This window comes from Hyperolius riggenbachi, chromosome 8 (genome assembly GCF_040937935.1).
Source record: "Hyperolius riggenbachi isolate aHypRig1 chromosome 8, aHypRig1.pri, whole genome shotgun sequence".
Taxonomy (NCBI): Eukaryota; Metazoa; Chordata; class Amphibia; order Anura; family Hyperoliidae; genus Hyperolius; species Hyperolius riggenbachi.
Genome location: NC_090653.1, coordinates 69,968,439 through 69,983,433, shown reverse-complemented (window position 1 = coordinate 69,983,433; position 14,995 = coordinate 69,968,439). Strand labels below are relative to the sequence as shown.

Sequence of the window (14,995 nt, the reverse complement as noted above, 5' to 3'; positions counted from 1 at the left end):
TTTTTGATTGGTTTGGCAAACAAAAAAATGACACATTTTTCCATTTGATTGAATAATTTAAAAAATCAAATCAATATACCATACACATATGATCGATTTTATGAAAAATAAAAAATAAAAAAAGGATCTAAAAAGCATTCACTTTTTGTTTTGTTGTCTCTGACGTTTCCAATACATCTGATCAGATATTTACCGCAAAATCCTGAAAAATCGTTTGTTTATTATTCTCAATTGAAAAAAAAAAAACATTTTCAGTTTCTCAATCATTCATTTTTATTAAAAAAAAAAAAAAAATAATGGAAAATCGATTGATTCTGTTGAGTCACGCATGTCCACCTTTGGAGAGGGTAGGGTAGGAAGAAGGGGAGTTGGGCATGGGACCCACTAGAGCATTTTTGGCAGCATTTTAGGATCGCTTTCAATCGCTAGCAATTTCCCACAACGCTTTGCCAATGTAAGTGGATGGAGCAGATCCCACTGGAGCGATTGCAATTAGGCAAGTCACAATCGCAGGACATGCAGCATTTTGGGAGCGTTTCCATTCTAATGTATAGTATAGGAGCTGGGAAATTGCTTCTAAAATCGCTTACAAAGCGCTTCTACAAGTGATTCCAATAGCGCTCTGTAGTGAGTCCCAGCCCTAAAGATCAATGTCCCATTGTGACGCACTGCATTAAGCTGTGCAAGACTTGCAGTTACACTGATGCTTGATAGTCTTCTGCTGAAACCTTTGACAACCAAGTTTGCCATATACTGCAGGAATAGATCAATCCAAACAAAAGCTAATTAGATAGGGATCGCTCAGCTTGGCACATCAGGGCATAATCGACCCATGTATGGATAGCTTAAAGTACCCCTTGCCCGATTCCCCCCATCCCCTTAAACTTTTAATAGTGTTTTACTATTGGTGCTGTGACTAAAGGTAGCCATACACTGGTCGATTTGCCATTAGATCGACCAGCTGACAGATCCCTATCTGATCGAATCTGATCAGAGAGGGATCGTATGGCTGCCTTTACTGCAAACAGATTGTGAATCGATTTCAGCCTGAAACCGATCACAATCTGCTGAGCTACTCCTGCCGCCTGCCCCCCCCCCCGTATACATTACCTGATGCTGGCTCCCGGGCATCTTCTCCGCGCTGCACGGCTCTGTTCCGGCTCCATCCCGGCACTTCCTGTGTCACTCCGTGACCAGGAAGTTCAAATAGAGCGCACTCTATTTGAACTTCCTGGTAACGGAGTGACACAGGAAGCGGCGGGATGGAGCCGGAACAGAGCCGTGCAGCGCGGAGAGGATGCCCGGGAGCCAGTTTCAGGTAATGTATACCTGACCGGATCGGCCGCCGCTAGCGACGCGCTCCCTACCCGCGGGCGATCGAGGGTAATTTCCCGCACGGCGCGATCGACAGACCGGCGGGTGCGTTTACCGCGAACGATTGGCAGCAGATTCGATCCCAGGATCGAATCTGCTGTCAAAACGGCCGCGAATCGGGCCAGTGTATGGCCACCTTAAGTCACTGCACCATCCTCCCCCCTCCAGTACCCCCTGTAGCCCCCGTTCTACTCAGTCGTAATCTTCAACTAAGCAGAATGTCGAATACGAGCGGGGAGGAAGTGTCAGTTCTTCCTCCCCTGTGCGCGTCTATAATTCCACCCCTCCACCTGCCGCTTTAGTTCCGCTTTATGTTTCACTGCACACAGCGCACAGGGGAGCTGTGCTGTGTGCGAGCTTGTGATAATTGAGATTGGATATCCTTCAGATCTCAATTACCACAAGCCCGTGCACAACTCAGCTCCACTGCGCGCTGTGTGCAGGGAAACATATACAGACCTAAAGCCACGAGTGGAGGGGAGTTAAGAACACACAGAGGGGAGGAAAAACTTTCACTTCCTCCTCACTAATAACTGTTGCTAAAACGGGGCCACAAGGGGGGCTAGAGGGGGGAGGATCGTGCTGTGTGCTGTGACAAAGTCACAGCACAAATAATAAAACAATTTTAAAAGTATTTAAGACCAGGTCAGGGGTACTTTAAATGCCACAGGACGAGATTGGTTGTGTTTGAAAAAACACATTGCAAGCCAAACACATTACCAACACCATTCTGTAAGATTACAATTACTGTCCTACTTTTACAATGGGCCGGTCCGTCCATGAGGTGGGTTGAGGCGGGTTCCACAGGTGGCAAATTCAGGGGGTGGAGGGGAAGCCGAGCTGGAGGAGGTAGCGAGCAGGAAGGAGGTATTGGGCACAGTGGCGGGGAGGGGTCCCCTGACCTGCACTTCCCCTTTGGCTATTAAATGCAGCAGCGAGCGTACCGGTATATTGTCAGGCAGCGGACGGGGAGGGATGACTCACCTCTTCCGCGTTCCACTGTATACAGTTCCTGCGATGCTGCCCACTGTACTGTAAGTGGACGGCATTGCAGGAAGTGACGAGAGTGGAACGCGGAAGAGGTGAGTCATCTCCGACCGCTGCCTGACAATATACGCTGCTGCACTTACTAGCCGGAGGGGGAGCTCAGACCGGGGGACTCAAGTGAGGGAGGGGGGTCCGACCCCCCTCCCCGCCACTGTGCCCAATACCCCCTTCCTGCTCGCTACCTATTCTGGGAGGGGTGAATATTAAACTGGGGGGAGCAGCGTTTTTTTTTACAAGTTTGCCTCAGGCGGTAAAAAGTCTAGAACCGGCCCTGGGCTGACATATTTGTTTTCTTTTTAACACTGCAAATTGCCTGGCTTATCTGCTGATCATAGACCATCATGAGCCATAGACCCCTAACAAGCAGGCAGATCAGGTGTTTCTGACTGAAGTCTGACTGGATTACTGGTAGCTGCAAGCTAAAAAAGAAATAACATTTAAAATACGTACATATAAAATGTACATTTCTCCCAGGGTAAAATGCACTATAAATTACTTTTCCCCTATGTTGTTGTCGCTTACAGTAGGAAGTAAAAATCGGACAGGTTTTAGACAAGTCCATTTCCTCATGGGGGACTCTCAGAATTTCCTTTGTTGTTTACAAAAGCACTCCCTGAAAAGCATCTATACGAAGATTCCAAATAGCTTCCATACTCGTTTGCACATTATTTTGGCAGTTGGACTGAGCAACTGCAGTTCAAGGAAACATACTGAAAGGGAAAGTCTGAGGATTAATAATAAAAAAAAGATCTACTTACCTGGGGCTTCCTCCAGCCCCTGGCAGCCGTCCTGTGCTTTTGCCGCAGCTCCACTTCCAACTGGAGTCCCCTCTGGTGCCGACCTTGCCATGTCGACACCTACTGCGCCTGCTCGAGCGCCGCTGGAGATCGCACTCACGTAAGCTGGAGCGTCTGCGCAGAACTTCTGTGCCTGCGCAGAGCGTTCCAGACCATGTGAGCACGGTGACCATGCGGCACTCGCACAGGCGTAGTAGGTGCCGACCTGCCGAGGTCGGCATCTACACCGGAAGGGACCTCTGTTGGAAACAGAACTGTGGCGAGGGCACAGGAGGGCTGCCAGGGGCTGGAGGAAGCCCCAGGTAAGTAGATATTTTTTATTAATCCTCGGACTTTCCCTTTCAGTAAGTTGTGTTTTTAAATAAAGAAATGACTGAAAATACCCCATAAGGAGACTGACTAGCTCTAAACCTGTCAGATTTTCACTACCTACTGTTAAATGATTTTCACCATCAAATCTGCCAGAGATCAATGCCCCAACATGGCCAAGCGATCATAATTTTGAACAATTTCTGCCTGGAATCTATCAGAATTATCGATAGTACCAGACGTCTCTTGCTCGAAAGGGGGGCAGGGACATGGCGGTAGATTACAGGTCCCAGAGCTGGCTGGTGCTCCCCCCAGGTCTCCCACAAGTTAATAGTGCTTCTCCTCGGGGCCTTATTCACTTGTGGCAGCTCACCTGTCCGGCAAATGTGCTTCCTCCTTAAGTCTGTGCCCTTCCGTCTCCATCCAAGCAGACACCTGTTCTCTGTGACCTGTTCCCATGTTACACGGGTATGTGTATGCCACTGGGTCATTGTGAACAACTGCCACTGGAGATAGAGATGAAGGAGAGTTCGCACCACTGCTGCAGCAGCACAGGGCCCTGTTGAGCACTATTACCCTGGGGAGGCATCAGGCATCTCTGGGGCCTGGGGGGGTGGAGGGTGGTGGCTGGAGGATCTAATGCTGGGTACACACCATACAATTTTCTGACAGATTTACCTGCCAGATTGATTATTTCCAACATGTCCGATCTGAATTTCGATCAATTTTTTCGATTTTCCGATCTTTTTTTAATTGTTTTTTTCAATCTTTTTGTAATCGATTTTCGTAGAACTGAACGAAAATACATCGAAAAAACAATTAAAAAATAATTTAAAAACGGAAAATCAAAAAAAATAAATAAAATAAAATAAAAAAAATCGATCGAAATTCCCATTGAACATGTTGGAAATAATCGATCTGGCAGGGAAATCTGCCAGAAAATTGTATGGTTTGTACCTAGCATTACAGAGCATAGTTCAACAGATTTTTGTTTGTTTTCAAGCTGAAAACTATTAAAAATCTATGTGCAGTGTGTGGCAGGAATAGATCCCTCTCATGAGATTCAGATCAGAGAAGGATCTATCTTTTGGGCACGTCGGGTGGCAATCTGTATATGACCATAGATGAATTCAAAGGAAAAAATCATACATACCTGGTGCTTCCACCAGCCCCCTCCGGCCCAATCGCTTCCTTGCCACTGTCCTCCGCCTCCTGGATCCTCTGCAGTCCTCCCAGTAACTTCGGCCCAGGGCAGTTTCTAGGCTAAATTGCTGCGAGGGTGTAAAAATCCTCCCACGTAGAGACAAGTATAGGTGTCTGCAGTATAAGTTAGCCATGTCTAGTTGCCCCCAGTATATGTAGCCAGCTATAGATCCCCCCCAGTATAGGTAGCCAGTATAGTTGCCCCCAGTATAGGTTACATAACTAGGAGCTCTGCAAGTATCGGTTAGATGTGTAGGTGCCAGTGCCCGCAGTATAGGTTAGATAGGTAGGTGCCCGTAGTATAGGTTAGATAGGTAGGTGTCTCCAGCATAGGTAGCAAGCATGGGTGGGGGAGATTGGGTAGAGTGGAGTTTCAATGCACCTTCCTCGATCCCCGCACTCCTGTAGCCTCTTTCTTCTTCCTGTTTCCAGTGTCTGTCACATTGGTAAGAGCCCCCCCCCCCCCCGTGATGACATGTGGTTATGTCATCACAGGAGGCGCTGTTACCAATGCGATGGACGCCTTAGACAGGAAGAAGATAGAGGCTGCATGCAGGGATCGAGGAAGGTGAGTTTAAACTCCGCTATGCCAGCACCCCCCGCTGCTGAGCCCACCCTTCCTGCCGCTCAATCCGGCGCCCCGGGGGTTGCACCATTTGCACGCCCGTAGAAATGGGCCTGCTTCAGTCACTTGGCACAGGCAGAGTTCGGCCTCACCCTCCCCACATACAATGCTCCCGCAGCTGGGAGTGTTCTGTGCCTGTGCAGTAGTACTGCGCAGGTACAGAATGCGATGGGGTTTGCGCGGCCGGGCTGCACATGCGTAGTAAGCCCAGACTCCTAAATTACTGGGAGCCGTAGTGGAGGATCCAGGAGGTAGAGGACGGCGGCAGCAGTGAGGGAGTGATCAGTCCAGAGGGGGCTGGAGGAAGCCCCAGGTATGTAGGATTTTTTCTTTTAATTCATCTCAGGTTTACTTTAAGTGACAGCGACATAAAAAAAAAGTAATTTATAGTGCATTTTACTTGATAGTCGTCCTTATAACATGCATGTACAGAAGCATCCTCTTTCTTACACACACGCACCCCATGTGGTTGCCCATGTGCCATATGTCGGCAACTATGTGGGGCGCATGTATGTGAGGAAGAGGAGGGAGCCAGCTGTGAACACCGGCAGGTAAAGTATTCATGCACGGGGCACATTTTACATTAATGGGGACAGCTTCGGGGGTTCTGTCGCAATCGTCGCGCATTCCAATATCACACGCTGTTACCGCCAGGCACACGGTCTGGCATGGCGGCCTCACATCTTGCAGCATGTCCGATTGATACATGCAACCAATAATCATCTGATTGGATTATAATCTGTCACCTGATGTATGGCCACCTTTACATTGAACACTGACCTTTGATGATATAAACACTCTTTAGTTATCTCCCAGCCTCTCTCCCTTGGTTGTTGAAGTGGGATTTGTGCACACCAGCAACCAACGCTGCAGTTTCTCCATTGTTCCCATCACCAGGAGAATGCTGGGTAAAAATAAGACAACATATTTCACATTTTATGCATTTCTGGGTAATTACCATGCAAAGCTGCAGTTGAACATGCAGTTATATTGATATGTTGTTGATTTCCCCCCCCAAAAAAAATTAGCTGAATACAGGTGGACCTACACAAGTTAAATCTTGTAACAGTGTAACTGTCGGGCATAACATCAAAAATCAATTATTTCTTTTTATCTGGTAAACAAGTAATAAGGATGATAACCAGGAAATCCAAAAATCACTATTACTTTTCTTGTTGATAAATGCTCATTCCCCAGTGTACCTGACTCCTATTTGGTACACACAAAATTTGGTACGCAAAAAGGAAGTTGCAGGGCATGCTGGGTTGTCCTCTTTTGCTTCTCTACTTCCCCTCAGACTTAACTAATGCAGCCTGAAGCCTCTTTCCCTCCTGTTTTCCCCTCCCACACCTCTGTTCCTCTTTGATTGGCCAATATTTTGCATGCTGAGCCAATGCACTTTCTATAGTGAAGGGCGGGCAAATCAGGCAGAGGAGATTAAGGGAGGAAATTACATTATGATTGGCTTTAAAATAGCCACACTGAAAATGGAAAATGCTAAGAAGGGTTTTCTCTTTTTTTCTCTGTAGAAAAATCACTAAAATCAAAATGTGGACAGTGCAATACATATGTAAGTAGAGCAAGTATTTATCTACTTATATATATGTGTTTTTTTTCTGAGATAGTATGGCTGACAGCTCCTCTTTAATTAATCAGACGTTTGGTTTGAAAAAAAAAGGAACCACAATTAAAAACTAGGTTTCCAGTCAACCAATCTCAATCAAAATAATATTCAAAAATGAATTGGGAATGGGCATTTACCAATGAATATTTTAAAGGAGAATTGAAGTGAGAAGAATATGGAGGCTGCCATATTTATTTCCTATTGAACAATACCAGTCGCCTGGCAGCTCTGCTGATCTATTTGGCTGCAGTAGTGTTTGAATAACACCAGAAAAAAGCATGCAGCTAATCTTGTCAGATCTGACAATAATGTCAGAAACACCTGATCTGCTGCATGCTTGTTCAAGGTCTATGGCTAAAAGCATTAGAGGCAGAGGATCAGCAAGGCAGCCAGGCAACTGGTATGGCTTAAAAGGAAATAAATATGGCAGGTTCCACGTACCTCTCGCTACAGTTGTCCTTTAACAAGGGAGCAACAAACTACACTCACACCACTTAGGCCCCTTTCACACGGGCAACTGACAGGTGGTGAAGTCAGTGTGTTTGCACTCGGCACCAGTGCTGCACAGGTGGCCCCCCCATGGAGTCATACAATACAGAGTTATACAATACAGACAGCGTTGGGTCCTCCCTCTCAAGCATATTTAACCCCTTGTCATACAGATGACTGAACTGCGCGTTTGCTGAGCAGTTCAGCCTCCCGTCTTCTGCCGCCAGGGCAATTTGGGTGCAATTTAAATGCAGCAGAATTACAGCAGTTCTAACACCACGTGTGTCACGCGTTGGTGTTACTGGGCGTCAGAGAAAAGCGACAGCTGCGGCCACACTCAGATCTCACACCGTGCGTGGCTTGTACAGCACCGGTACCGCCATGCAGGAGAGTAGCTGACAGGAGGAGACTTCAGCGCTTGACAGCTGCGCATGTGAAAGTGTCCTAACTTATTCCCAAAGAAGCATATTTTACATTTTCACGTAATTACAAGCACCGTATATACTCAACTATAAGTCTAGAAATTTAGGTCTGACTCACTATATAAAAGTATAGGGGTCGACTTATACACGAGTCACTGGCAATACTGATGAATGCGTGTACTAATAGTGACAATCCCATTTGCAGCAATTTATCCAGTGGTAAGTGACACTTTCTTGATAAAGAAAAACAAAAGTTTGCTTTCTTAAAACAGAAAGAATTTGTGATAATTCAGGTTGGAGTGAGCTTGAGATGTCTCCGGTGCATCACCACTGAATATATGCAAATTAAGCATCGTCACCCTTAGAAGCTAAACACACCTCCAGAACCGCTGGAATGCAATGATGTGTCAGCTTGTTAATTTGTACAGAGCCAGAATAATCCAACATGCATACAGACTGTTTCGGATTGTTTGATCCTCATCAGTGCATGGCATGGATTAATTTGGGTCTATGGAGTAGGGCTTGTAACACCGAGAGGTACAGACTAACCAGCAAGCTCATGGTAAACCAGAACTCACTGGAGTGTGTAAGGGACTACAATGGTCCTAAAACCCTCCTTACTAAGTAGTAGTAAGGGGGCTTTTAGGACCATTGTAGTCCCTTACTGGGCTGCAGGAAGGAGAGTGAATAATTGCTGCACTTGGGGGCTTGGATGAGTTATTGGCTGCACTAAGGTTATGTTTACATTATAAATCGCAAGTGATGTACGCTTTTGTGTGCGATTTTTTAAAGCGATTCCCGGCATTTTGTGAGCATTGACTAATTTTGTGTAAGCACTATTCTAAGTGCTTTTGCAGAGCGATTCGTTTTTTCACTTCCTGACCCCAGTCAGGAAGTGAACTCTTTCACCCGGAAATGAATAAATACAATGTATTTATTCATAAAAGCACTAGGGAAATTGCTATACAAATCGCTTTTTCAAGCACTTTGCGATTTCCCTACACCTTCCATTGAGCCAAAGCGCTCAGAAAATGGTACAGATGTCGCTTTTGGAAGCGGAACCACTCATATGTGAACACTCTCATAAGGAATCATTGCACAAGGGCTTTTAGGGCGATTTCTAAAATCTAATAATAATTGCTACCATGCGCTAGAGGGGAAACCCCCAACAAATAAGCAGCGTGTACGACAGAGGGGTCCCTCAAACCCTCAAGTTGTACTAAACTGTTAAATTTATATATGTCAGACACGCGCTACTATAATCAGTTCACTTTATTTCATAAATCTATTGATAAAAAGTACAAGAGCATATCATACCCCAGTCCGTTCATCCACTCCACACCATTCCTTCATGCACACCACTGAAGGGCCCTTCAGAAAAATATGCAGAGAATAAAAAATATAAAAGTGTAAAAAATATGTAAAAGATTTGTCAAAAATGGAGATATAGTGCTTTCCCAATATGTTTAGGATCCTGCCCCTATATGCATATACAAATCTAGGCAGGGACTTGTGTTAGTTAGAAGTCCGTTCTGATGGACCTCCTCCAATCATATCCCGTATTCCAATTACGGATTGCAAGTGTCAATACAGTCCAGTTGCCTAACAGGGGGTTATACAAGTGACAGTCCGTTGTGCGGATCCTTATATATTCCACATACCCCTCCTGGCGATACAGTCGTCAGCCGGGAACGTCCGCTGTTGTACGGCTCCCTCAGTGCACTCCACGCTGGCCTCCCAGTGCAGTTCGCGTCACTTCCGCTTAGAAGATACAGAGCTTCGCTCGCCGCACTTCCTGCTCAACGTAACTTTCGTTAGTGTTGGTTTTTCTTTTCGGGTGACGTCACCACTCGGAAGAAGACCTCTGGATCTTGTTACATAGGTAGCCGCTGCGCGCTTCCGCGGTTTACCCTATCCACGGTCTCCGCCACCAACTTCATACATAGAAGATAGAAACCTCAACGCGTTTCTGCCAATATACGTTGGCCTTCTTCAGGAGGCCGAGTGGTGACGTGGCAGCCTCCATATACCTCCCACTACAGTTGTGTAGGGAGAAATAGTGCACCATAAGGGCAACTGACCAAATCAGGTGCAGAAATCAGTGCATGTAGTGTAGGGCCAACCTAAAAATAAAAACACCAGACTCATTCCCAATTTCCTTCCATTAGCTAATGCACTACTACAGCAGATCTGTAATACCGGGAGACGCATCAACTTGAACGTTGCTATCATTCGGAACATATGAATATAACACGTTACGTCATCTCAATGTTAAAACAGCAGCATTTCGTCATTAGTAGCCTCAGAAGTTAGTGAATCAGTCCAGCCACAGGTCACGTGCCTTCTGCTTCCCCACTCAGCAAATGAGCAAAACCTCCGAGCTGAGTGTGCAACTCTATCAGCCAATCAGAAGTTTCCGGAATCATGTGACCCGCCTCCACTCATGTGACTGCATGTACAATGCCTGGTAATAGAGACACACTTTCTGTTTCACATCTTCTCCTAAACATCATGGCTGGTCTGTGGCTGCCTCTGCTGCTCCTGTTGCCCCTCCTGAGGGAATCCGATGGAAGTAAGTAGAATATATTGCAATGCTATATTAGATTAACTGTTGCAAACCCTTCTGATGTTTTCTGTCACTAAGTATCTAATATAGGGAGCCAAGGCTAACCCCTGTATACTTCCTTCCCTTTTCCTTTACAAGCAGTCTGAAGTATATTTGTGTCTATATATATATATATATATATATATATATATATATATATATATATATATATATATATATAATGTTTGCTGTTACAGTGGTGATTAGCTGATAGATCCCCACTATTATAAAATCACTAGACATCTGTAAACAGCAGTTCAGACTCCCTTACCATATTTATGCCGATCACTCTATAGGTATTCAGTCATTTCATAGTGGCAAGACCCATAGGTTAAAGTGTGCTGCTGATCACTTTAAGGACACCTGAAGTGAGAGGAATATTAGAGGCTGCTGTATTTATTTTTTAAACAATGCAAATTTGTTCTGCTCATTATCTGCCTCTTTTAAAGGACAACTGAAGAGAGAGGTATATGGAGGCTGCCATGTTTATTTCCTTTTAAGCAATACCAGTTGCCTGGCAGCTCTGCTGATCCTCTGCCTCTAATACTTTCAGCCATAGACCTGAACAAGCATGCAGCAGATCAGGTGTTTCTGACATTGTCAGACCTGACTGACTGGCTGCATGCTTCTGCAGCCAAACAGACCAGCAGGGCTGCCAGGCAACTGGCATAAAAGGAAATAAACATGGCAGCCTCCATAGTCTTTTTACTTCAGTTGTCCTTTAAAGGACAACTGAAGCAAGTGGGATATGGAGGCTGCCATATTTATTTCATTCTAATGCTAGGAATACACAATACGTTTTGTACCGCTGAATCGAGCCGCTGGATCGATTACAGCGCGTCCCCGCGGGCGCTTCTTATCTTCTGCTCGTTTTCTTCCATTGTCCTGCCTGCGGTATCGAGCGCGGAATCGATCCGGCACGTCGGATTTTATCAATCGATTCAGCGGTACAAAACGTACCGTGTATTCCTAGCATTAGTAATAATAGTTGTCTTGCTGTGCTGTTGATCCTCTGCCTGTAATACTTTTATCCATAGACCCTGAACAAGCATGCAGCATATCAGGTGTTTCTGACGTCATTGTCAGATCTGACAAGCTGCGTGCTTGTTTCTGGTGTTAAGGTAGCCATACATCTAGCAATGTATTTATATAGCACCAACATATTACGCAGCGCTGTACAGAGTATATTGTCTTGTCACTTAATGTCCCTCAGAGGTTCTCACAATTTTCTAGTCCCTACTGTATGCAAGAGACAAAACACACACACACATTTACACACTCCCCGATTCCCGCTCAATTTCATCCTAAATTGATCAGGAATCCGCCTTGTGCCCTGCATCCACCGCTGTCGTCCCACTGCCCAGTGTAAAGTAGACATTACCTGTCCATGGCCTGCGCAGTATCGGTTAGCCAGGTATAAGGCCCCCTAGTATAGGTAGCCTGGCAAAGATGCTCCCAGTATAGCCAGGCAGCGGCGAGGAGAGCGGGCATAACACTGAAGAACTCATGTTTGATCCACGCTTTCTTCAATTTCCTTCCTCCAAGGCATCCGTCACAGTGTTGATAACAGCGCCCCTTGTGATGACATGCAGTTACGTCATCACAGGGGGCGTTGTTACCAGCGCAACCGACGCCTGGGAGGAAGAAGATTAAGGAAACGTGGCTCGAGGAAGTTCGGTTGTTAAGCGCTGTGCCCGCTCCCTCTGTTGCTGCACCGTGCCCCCCCCCCCCCCCCCCCCCTGTCTGCCACTTCACCTGGCGGTCACCCGGTCTGCCTGGGCCTGTAAAAAGGTTTGGTCAGATTGATTGGTCGTATCGACAATTTCTGACAGGTCTGATCAGGTTTCTGTTTTTTTTTCTGATCGCTTCTGCACAAAATTGTTTGTAAACCTAATCGGATCTGTCTTAAAGAGAACCCGAGGTGTGTTTAAATAATGTTATCTGCATACAGAGGCTGGATCTGCCTATACAGCCCAGCCTCTGTTGCTATCCCAAACCCCCCTAAGGTCCCCCTGCACTCTGCAATCCCTCATAAATCACAGCCACGCTGCTGACAAACAGCTTGTCAGAGCTGGCTGTGTTTATCTCTATAGTGTCAGTCTGCTGCTCTCCCCGCCTCCTGCAGAACTCCAGTCCCCGCCTGCATCCCTTCCCTCCCTGCTGATTGGAGGGAAGGGACGGGGCAGGGACCGGAGCTATGCAGGAGGCAGGGGAGCAGCTGAGACTGACACTACAGATGTAAACACAGCCTCACAGCACGGCTGTGATTTATGAGGGATTGCAGAGTGCAGGGGGACCTTAGGGGGGTTTGGGATAGCAACAGAGGCTGGGTTGTATAGGCAGATCCAGCCTCTGTATGCAGATAAAATTCTTCAAACCCACCTCGGGTTCTCTTTAAATGATCAGTTCAACCCATCGATCGGATGGGAGATTGCATAGTGTGTACCAGGCATAACACACAAGTGATTTCTTAAGTATCCCCCTTGCATTTGTAGTGTCCCTGGCTAAGGATCCAAACACACTTGCTATGTTTGCAGGCTAATACACACCATGCAATTTGTCTGTCTGATCAATGGGAAATTTCCAGATAATTAATCATTTTTTTGTCCAATCTGCTGTCGATCAAGAAAAGGGTCGTTTTTTGTTTAGTACTGGTCTGAAATCAATCAATCAATCAATCAATCCCTTATTCGATCGAAAACATATCGGATATTTTCCTTGTCAGGGAGTGTCTTTATAAAGAATAAAGGCCATGCTGAGGATCCCCAAAGAAGAAGAAGAAGAAGAAGAAGAGATGGACTAACCTGTCAGTTCTGTCAGATTACTACTACCCACAATAAGTGACAGCAAAAGTAATTTATGGCTCATTTTACTCTGGAAGAAATGTACTTCTTATTTTTATGCCTTTACATGTATTTTTATTTTTTTTTAATTTTACAATTTTTCACGATAATGGCCCTTCAATATTCCAGTTAGGTTACATGCAGAGGAAACGCATTGCATCACATTGCATAGATGTAACCAGGGCTGTGGCGTCGGTACAAAAATCATCCGACTCCTCAGTTTATGAAACCTCCGATTCCAGGTACCCAACATGGCCTCGACTCTGACTCCTTAGGCTAATACTTGCCTGGGCTGTGGATTTGGTACAAAAATCATCCGAATCATCATTTTCTAAAACCTCCAACTCCACAGCAACCATCTATGGGTCTTTTGTGCAGGGTCGTGGAGTCGTAGTCGTGGAGTCGTAGTCGTGGAGTCGGGCAATTTTGGGTGCCTGGAGTCGGAGTCGGGAAAAAATGCACTGACTCCGACTCCGACTCCTAATGAATTTGTAACTGTAATTAAAATAGAAAATATGATAAAATGTTCTATTTCTCAGATAATAGTCATTAAAAATAATGTATATATACAGTATATATATATATATATATATATATATATATATATATATATATATATATATATATATATATACAGTAATAGCTGTGCTTAGTCCACAAAAATGAAATAAACCAGTCAAAATTAGTTACTTGTGCTGCTTCAATAAAGCAGTCCCCGTATTTTTAAGGTCAGATATACATATCTGATTGTGACTGTATATAATATGATGTGTACACAGGAATCTCTTATATATACTAAATAACATCTATGCTGTAAGAATAAAGCCTGATGTGTAGCTGTGTCACTAATAGAGATGGTCAACGAGATGGAAATAATTCTGCATTGATGCTGATTTATGCAAATGTATGCACTCCCTTTGCTGATGAAATCAAATAATGTGATATGTTATTAAAATTTGGTTTGGTGACTACAAATTAAAGGGTAACTGAAACGGATGAAAAGTAAAGTTTTATACATACCTGGGGCTTCCTCCAGCCCCCTTCAGGCTAATCAGTCCCTCGCTGTCCTCCACCACCCGGATCTTCTGCTATGAGTCCTGGTAATTCAGCCAGTCAGCGCTGTCCGGCCGCATGCCGCTCCCACAGCCAGGAACATTCTGCACCTGCGCAATAGTGCTGCACAGGTGTAGTATGCTCCTGGCGGCGGAGTGTGTGCATGCGCACTACGCCTGACTGGCTCAAGTACCTGGACTCATAGCAGAAGATCCAGGTGGTGGAGGAGGACATACAGGGACTGATTATCCTGAAGGCGGCTGGAGGAAGCCCCAGGTATGTATAAAACTTTAATTTCATCTGTCTCAGGTTTACTTTGTTACACAGTAGTACTATACTCTACATATGCACTCCCCACAGAGCTGCAGGAATCCACTGAGAATGCTGTGCACATTGAACACAGAGGTGTTGTCTGTCACCCATAAACCTTGTTCAGATTGTGCATGAAGAATGTGTAATAGAGGAAGAATCTCCTCATTCCCCTGCAGAGTACCTGCACATCATTCTTACATGTACCCACACTTACATTGCCTAGGGCCTGATAGATGTTCTTTGTTCCGGTTTGTACCTTTTACAAGTACTCTTACCAAGGACTAGTTTTAGT

General features: G+C 45.4%; 1 protein-coding gene and 1 long non-coding RNA gene across 3 annotated transcripts in view; one reads left to right on the top strand and one right to left on the bottom strand.

Moving 5' to 3' along the window:
- Positions 1-10,220, bottom strand: part of LOC137528900 (uncharacterized) — a 176,014-nt gene extending 165,794 nt beyond the window's left edge. The window contains exons 1-2 of one of the 2 annotated variants that reach the window (XR_011023494.1): positions 9,552-10,220; positions 6,136-6,259 (exon numbers count right to left, since the gene is read on the bottom strand). This is a non-coding gene — a long non-coding RNA (uncharacterized lncRNA). The remainder of the gene's footprint in view (positions 1-6,135; positions 6,260-9,551) is intronic. The other variant, XR_011023495.1, reaches the window with a different exon arrangement.
- Positions 10,221-10,350: 130 nt separating this feature from the next.
- Positions 10,351-14,995, top strand: part of LOC137528195 (thymus-specific serine protease-like) — a 38,576-nt gene continuing 33,931 nt past the window's right edge. The window contains exon 1 of the mRNA XM_068249457.1: positions 10,351-10,462. Coding sequence (XP_068105558.1) covers positions 10,351-10,462 — 112 coding nt within the window. The remainder of the gene's footprint in view (positions 10,463-14,995) is intronic.